The sequence below is a fragment of the Oncorhynchus kisutch genome, unplaced genomic scaffold (assembly GCF_002021735.2).
Source record: "Oncorhynchus kisutch isolate 150728-3 unplaced genomic scaffold, Okis_V2 scaffold2208, whole genome shotgun sequence".
NCBI lineage: Eukaryota > Metazoa > Chordata > Actinopteri > Salmoniformes > Salmonidae > Oncorhynchus > Oncorhynchus kisutch.
This window is the reverse complement of record NW_022264153.1, coordinates 1-7,500: the sequence shown is the minus strand read 5'-3', so window position 1 is coordinate 7,500 and position 7,500 is coordinate 1. Positions and strand designations below refer to the sequence as shown.

The following is a 7,500-nucleotide window of genomic DNA, read 5'->3' as shown; positions in this document are numbered from 1 at the left end:
ATCTACTGTATAGAATGTGAAGTAGGACAGAAGACATTAGAGAAGGGATCTACTGTATAGAATGTGAAGTAGGACAGAAGACATTAGAGAAGGGATCTACTGTATAGAATGTGAAGTAGGACAGAAGACATTAGAGAAGGGATCTACTGTATAGAATGTGAAGTAGGACAGAAGACATTAGAGAAGGGATCTACTCTATAGAATGTGAGGTAGGACAGAAGACATTAGAGAAGGGATCTACTGTATAGAATGTGAAGTAGGACAGAAGACATTAGAGAAGGGATCTACTGTATAGAATGTGAAGTAGGACAGAAGACATTAGAGAAGGGATCTACTGTATAGAATGTGAAGTAGGACAGAAGTCATTAGAGAAGGGATCTCAGGGTGGACACTCACCATGGTCTGAGTAGGCCTCAACACATTCAGGTTCGACACAACTGACCTGCACATCCTGCTATCATGGATCTATATGATTCATATCACTGTGTGAATGTGGATGTCTTTACAAAAGGTTAGCAACACACAGACACATGCAAACACACACACACATACATATACATGTACACACACACAAACACACACACAGACACATGCAAACACAAACACACAGACACATGCAAACACAAAACAAACACACACACACACACACTAATGCCACTATTATTCTGTTGTATTGAAGTTTTTAGTCCCAGAGGCTCGGTCTTGGTGTGTGTGTGTGTGTTTGTGTTTGCATGTGTGTGTGTGTGTGTTTTCTGTGTGTCTGTGTGTGTCTGTGTGTTGTGTGTGTGTGTGTGTGTGTCTGTTTGCATGGTGTGTGTGTGTGTGTGTGTGTGTGTGTGTGTGTGTGTGTGTGTGTATGTTTCTGTGTGTGTGTTTGTGTTTGCGTGTGTGTGTGTGTGTGTGTGTGTGTGTGTGTGTGTGTGTATGTTTCTGTGTGTGTGTGTGTGTGTGTATGTTTCTGTGTGTGTGTGTGTGTGTGTGTGTATGTTTCTGTGTGTGTGTGTGTGTGTGTGTGTGTGTGTATGTTTCTGTGTGTGTGTGTGTGTGTGTGTGTGTGTGTATGTTTCTGTGTGTGTGTGTGTGTGTGTGGTGTGTGTGTGTATGTTTCTGTGTGTGTGTTTGTGTTTGCGTGTGTGTGTGTGTGTGTGTGTGTGTATGTTTCTGTGTGTGTGTGTGTGTGTGTGTGTGTGTGTGAATGTTTTCTGTGTGTGTGTGTGTGTGTGTGTGTGTGTGTGTGTGTGTGTGTGTGTGTGTGTGTATGTTTCTGTGTGTGTGTGTGTGTGTGTGTGTGTGTGTGTGTGTGTGTGTGTGTGTGTGTGTGTGGTGTGTGTGTGTGGTAAGAAGACATCTACAGTAGGTTATTTGTAGCAACGTTTTATTGTGGCTAAAGCTACCGAAACATACCCACTCTCTCTCACACACACACACACACACACACACACACACACACACACACACACACACTACAGAGTACACAGTCAAGTACAACACTAAGTGCTTACATTCAGAACGGTGTTGATAAAGGACATGAAAATGGTACGTTCTCTAAAAAGTATAAAATACACAACTTGTCGAAGTAAAAGTGCAACAGAATAGAATATAAAACACACAACATTGAATGTAGACGTTGTTTAGATTGTTTTAAGACTCTACTGAATCTCCATGGTTACTCTGAGACCAAGTTCTAGGGTGGAACCTTAAAGGGGCAGTCTGGGATTTAAAAAGCAACTAACAGGTCATCCCATCACTTGTTGTGGTTAACAGCTGAGGGATGGGCCTGGATAGATTTAACCACTCTCAACATCACAGATGGATCTCTGGATGCAAGGACTGACCATCCATGGGATCAACATGATACTTTTAACCATGTTTTAAACCTTTACATTGTGGACAAACAATGGAGTGAAAACAAGCTTATAGTTGGGGTACTGATGGGGAACGACTGTTGACCTGGTCACAAGGCAGTTTTAAATTATATTCTACAATGTTCTGATGGGGAACGACTGTTGACCTGGTCACAAGGCAGTTTTAAATTATATTCTACAATGTTCTGATGGGGAACGACTGTTGACCTGGTCACAAGGCAGTTTTAAATTATATTCTACAATGTTCTGATGGGGAACGACTGTTGACCTGGTCACAAGGCAGTTTTAAATTATTTTCTACAATGTTCTGATGGGGAACGACTGTTGACCTGGTCACAAGGCAGTTTTAAGTTATATTCTACATGAACCAAGAGCAATAAATCAATAATTTAAAAGTTAAAAAAACTGGATATACCAATCCTGGATAGCCCTTTAAGTTAGGTTTTGGGTTGGATAAGCTGATCCTAGATCTGTGCCTAAGGACAACCTCTACTGAACTGTACAGTACATTTACTGTGTTCTGGTCCTAGATCTGTGCCTAAGGACCTCTACAATGGCAGAACTGTACAGTAATTTACTGTATTCTGATCCTAGATCTGTGCCTAAGGACCTCTACAATGGCAGAACTGTACAGTACATTGTTACTCCTTTATTCCTAAACCTATACAACTATTGAAACCACTTTAACCCAACACCTAGAAACCTCGTCAAGCTGTTCGGATCTCTTGGCATAGCGGCTAATTTGTTAGGTTAACAGTTGCCTTACCTAAGTTTAAGTCCAGGTCAGGATTGCTACACTATATTTCATTGGCCAGTGATAAGGTGGAGTTTTAATGTTTTAAGGTGGAGCCATGAGTGACCAATCCCAGTTGGAGAATCCGGATTTCCTGTTTTTTCCCTCCTGATTGTGGAAATCTTACCACTGGGATTTCTGAAATCCTGTTGATAAAGGCTGTGCTTTTCTTTCAGAAACAAGGACATTTCTAAGTGACCCCAAGCTTTTTAACAGTAGTAGAGGTACATAGAGGTGTCCATGGTAACACTTGATAATAACTATCACGAATAAACCTTTTAACGATTTATAAACGATTCACAATTATATTTGTAAAAATGTATAAGAATGTGTAAATATTACCAGCTTTCCATTCATAAAAAATGTACAACATTTATAATAATTTATAAACATGTATATTCATTTATAAAGACTTATTCTTAAATGTTATTTAAAAAAGTGTTAAAGATCAATACACATTTACAGTATAACAGTATAACAGTCCATTAGGTCACAACTAACACAAATCTTCACTTAATGTTTTTCTAAATCCCTTTGGATTTAATCGTGTAGAAAAGTCACCATATCCTTGTTCCCTTGGTAATAAATATGACTATAAATCTATCACATTCATGTAGAGGAAGAAAGCTTCTGTTCATCACGTTTATGGTTTCATCCAAGTGGTGGAAAATAGTACCTTTCTTTTGTGGTTGTGAAATTGGATGACATAAATATCATATAGATTCCTATTGGATGACATAAATATCATATAGATTCCTATTGGATGACATGAAGATCATGTAACTTCTGATTGGATGACATAAATATCATATAGATTCCTATTGGATGACATGAAGATCGTGTAACTTCTGATTGGATGACATAAAGACCATATGGATTCCTATTGGATGACATGAAGATCATATAATTTCTAATTGGATGACATAAAGATCATACTCATTCCTATTGGATGACATGAAGATCATATAACTTCTGATTGGATAACCTAATGCTTGATAAGAGTGGTTAATTAACATCAAGTTTGATATGAAGTGTCTAATCAGGGATGGAACTGAAGGATTTTGGGTACTGGCCAACCTGGCTAGTGGACTACCATTTTTACTATCCGGCGGGCTAGTTGGACACATTTTCTGCTAACCTGGTCTGAAATGTACTATCCTCGGGCTGAGTGTTTCTGGTGTGTCACTCTCTGGCCAAGATACTAAATCAGAAACACTTCCCATTTCTACAATATATCTTAACCACACCGCTAAACACAAATATTTGTTTTCATAAATGTTTACGATATTGACCATTTTGACTTTACAGTTTGAACATCTAGTGGGAACCTTTGTCATGGGAGGAGGGGTAAAGAGGTGCATTATGGGGGTTTGGTGACGTCATATCTGCGACTCCCCCGTGTTCTCTGCGCTCCTTGACCCCTAGGACAGACAAAGGTCAAAGGACAGAGGTTAAATTAATGAAAGTGGTTTATATGTGTGTGTGTGTGTGCGTGTGTGTGCGCGTGTGTGGGTTTGTGTGTGTCTGTGTGTGTGTACCTGGGATTGGCTGGAAGAAGGGTTGGTAGTGCTGACCTCTGAGTATCTCTTCTTCTGTGGTGTGCAGATACAAGACAGCAGCTTGCAATACTCCTCTCTCACCTGATGAGGGCAGCAAAGCACAGTGTTACACACACACACAAACACACAACACACACACTACACACACACACACACACACACCATACCGTTTTGTTCAGTAGGCAGTGCATGATGAACAGCAGTGCTCCCTGTAGAGAGTTGAGGATAGTGAAGAGATATGTCATGACCACTGTCCCCTCCTCTTGGAACTGGAACACTCCAAATATCCACATAGTACCCAACACACACAGCTGGGCCACTGCTGTCACTGTGAACACCCCTGGAGAGAGAGAGGGAGGAGGAGGGAATGAGGGGGGGGGGGGGGGGGGGAGGGAGGGAGGAGGGAGGGAGGGAGGGAGGGAGGGAGGGAGGGGTGGAGGGAGGAGAATGAGTGAAAGGAAGTATGAAGGAGGGGAAGGGGAGGAAGGAGATGGTGGAGAGAGGGAGAAGAAGGAGGTTAGGGGGGGAAGGAGGGGGAGAACAGGGGGGAGGGAGATGGAGGACAAGGACGAGAGAGGGAGGAGGAGGAGGGGGAAGGAAGGAGGTAGGGAGGGTACAGAAGAAGGATGGTAAGAGGAGGAGAGAAAAGAAGGAGGAGGAGGGAGAGAGGGAGGAGAAGTGGGAGAGCTAAATAGTTGTTTTCTAACTCCATGTGGCTCACATAGAGAGGTTTCTCTCCTAAATAAAGGAATATTGGATTTTTGTTAATAACACCTGTTTATGCACATTGCTCCACATCATTATACACCCTGCTCTACCATTGCTATTCCAATCTAATCCCCATCATTAATAAAACACACTCCCCCATCATTAATAACACCCGCTCCCCTATCATTAATACCCCACTCACCATCATTAATTTACAACAACTGATCCCCCATCATTAATACACCTATCCACATCATTAATAACACCTGCTCACCATCATTAATAACATCTGCTCCCAAATAATTAATAACACTGACTCCACATTACTAACACACACTCCCCATCATTAAAACTCCTAATACCCATCCTACTAACAGCTACGCCCCCATCAGCAATTACCACCTACCCACATCTTTTTATGCACCAATTGCTCCCGAACGTTATTAGCACCTGCTCCAAATCATTATGCCACCTGCTTCCCATCGTTATGCACACCTGCTCCCCATCGTTATGCCACCCTGCTCCCCATCGTATGCACACCTGCTCCCCATCGTTATGCACACCTGCTCCCCATCGTTATGCACATCTACTCCCCATCGTTATGCACATCTACTCCCCATCGTTATGCACATCTACTCCCCATCGTTATGCACACCTACTCCCCATCGTTATGCACATCTACTCCCCATCGTTATGCACATCTACTCCCCATCGTTATTAGCACCTTATTAGTTCAGTACGCTGCTCCTGTTGTGTTTATCTGCTTGTTCTCATTATTAAACACTCCTTCTGCACCTGCTTCCTGACTCCTAGTGTATAGGTTACGCGCTCTCTCTCTCTCTCTCTCTCTCTCTCTCTCTCTCTCTCTCTCTCTCTCTCTCTTCTCTCTCCTAGTGTATAGGTTACTCTCTCTCTCTCTCTCTCTCTCTCCTAGTGTATAGGTTACACTCTGTCTCTCTCTCTCTCTAGTGTATAGGTTACACTCTCTCTCTCTCTCTCTCTCTCTCTCTCTCTCCTAGTGTATAGGTTACACTCTCTCTCTCTCTCCTAGTGTATAGGTTACACTCTCTCTCTCTCTCTCCTAGTGTATAGGTTACACTCTCTCTCTCTCTCTCTCCTAGTGTATAGGTTATGCTCTCTCTCTCTCTCCTAGTGTATAGGTTACACTCTCTCTCTCTCTCTCTCTCTCCTAGTGTATAGGTTACACTCTCTCTCTCTCTCTCTCTCTAGTGTATAGGTTACACTCTCTCTCTCTCTCTCTCCTAGTGTATAGGTTACACTCTCTCTCTCCTAGTGTATAGGTTACGCTCTCTCTCTCTCTCCTAGTGTATAGGTTACGCTCTCTCTCTCTCCTAGTGTATAGGTTACACTCTCTCTCTCTCTCTCTCCTAGTGTATAGGTTACACTCTCTCTCTCAGTGTATAGGTTACACTCTCTCTCTCAGTGTATAGGTTACACTCTCTCTCTCAGTGTATAGGTTACACTCTCTCTCTCAGTGTATAGGTTACACTCTCTCTCTCAGTGTATAGGTTACACTCTCTCTCTCCTAGTGTATAGGTTACACTCTCTCTCTCTCTCAGTGTATAGGTTACACTCTCTCTCTCAGTGTATAGGTTACACTCTTTCTCTCAGTGAATAGGTTACACTCTCTCTCTCTCAGTGTATAGGTTACACCTCTCTCTCAGTGTATAGGTTACACTCTCTCTCTCTCAGTGTATAGGTTACACTCTCTCTCTCAGTGTATAGGTTACACTCTCTCTCTCTCAGTGTATAGGTTACACTCTCTCTCTCAGTGTATAGGTTACACTCTCTCTCTCTCAGTGTATAGGTTACACTCTCTCTCTCTCAGTGTATAGGTTACACTCTCTCTCTCAGTGTATAGGTTAAACTATCTCTCTCGGTGTATAGGTTACACTTCTCTCTCTCAGTGTATAGGTTACACTCTCTCTCTCTCAGTGTATAGGTTACACTCTCTCTCTCAGTGTATAGGTTACACTCTCTCTCTCAGTGTATAGGTTACACTCTCTCTCTCTCAGTGTATAGGTTACATCTCTCTCTCAGTGTATAGGTTACACTCTCTCTCCTCAGTGTATAGGTACACTCTCTCTCTCAGTGTATAGGTTACTCTCTCTCTCTCAGTGTATAGGTTACACTCTCTCTCTCTCAGTGTATAGGTTACACTCTCTCCTCTCAGTGTATAAGGTTACACTCCCTCTCTCAGTGTATAGGGTTAACTCTCTCTCTCAGTGTATAGGTTACACTCTCTCTCAGTGTATAGGTTACACTCTCTCTTCTCAGTGTATAGGTTACACTCTCTCTCTCTCAGTGTATAGGTTACACTCTCTCTCAGTGTATAGGTTACACTCTCTCTCTCTCAGTGTATAGGTTACACTCTCTCTTCTCAGTGTATAGGTTACCACTCTCTCTCTCAGTGTATAGGTTACACTCTCTCTCTCAGTGTATAGGTTACACTCTCTCTCTTCAGTGTATAGGTTACACTCTCTCTCTCAGTGTATAGGTTACACTCTCTCTCTGATCTATCTCTCTCTATCAGTGTATAGGTTACACTCTCTCT

General features: G+C 42.2%; 1 protein-coding gene across 1 annotated transcript; it reads right to left on the bottom strand.

Moving 5' to 3' along the window:
* Window positions 1–1,358: 1,358 nt before the first annotated feature.
* On the bottom strand, window positions 1,359–4,556 carry LOC116369544 (CD97 antigen; the record flags this gene model as incomplete). Its single annotated transcript, XM_031819499.1, is given in 3 exon segments — window positions 1,359–4,079; window positions 4,197–4,298; window positions 4,385–4,556. Coding segments are annotated over 3 exon segments (270 nt in total). The 3' UTR covers window positions 1,359–4,037.
* Between the last annotated feature and the right edge of the window lie 2,944 nt (window positions 4,557–7,500).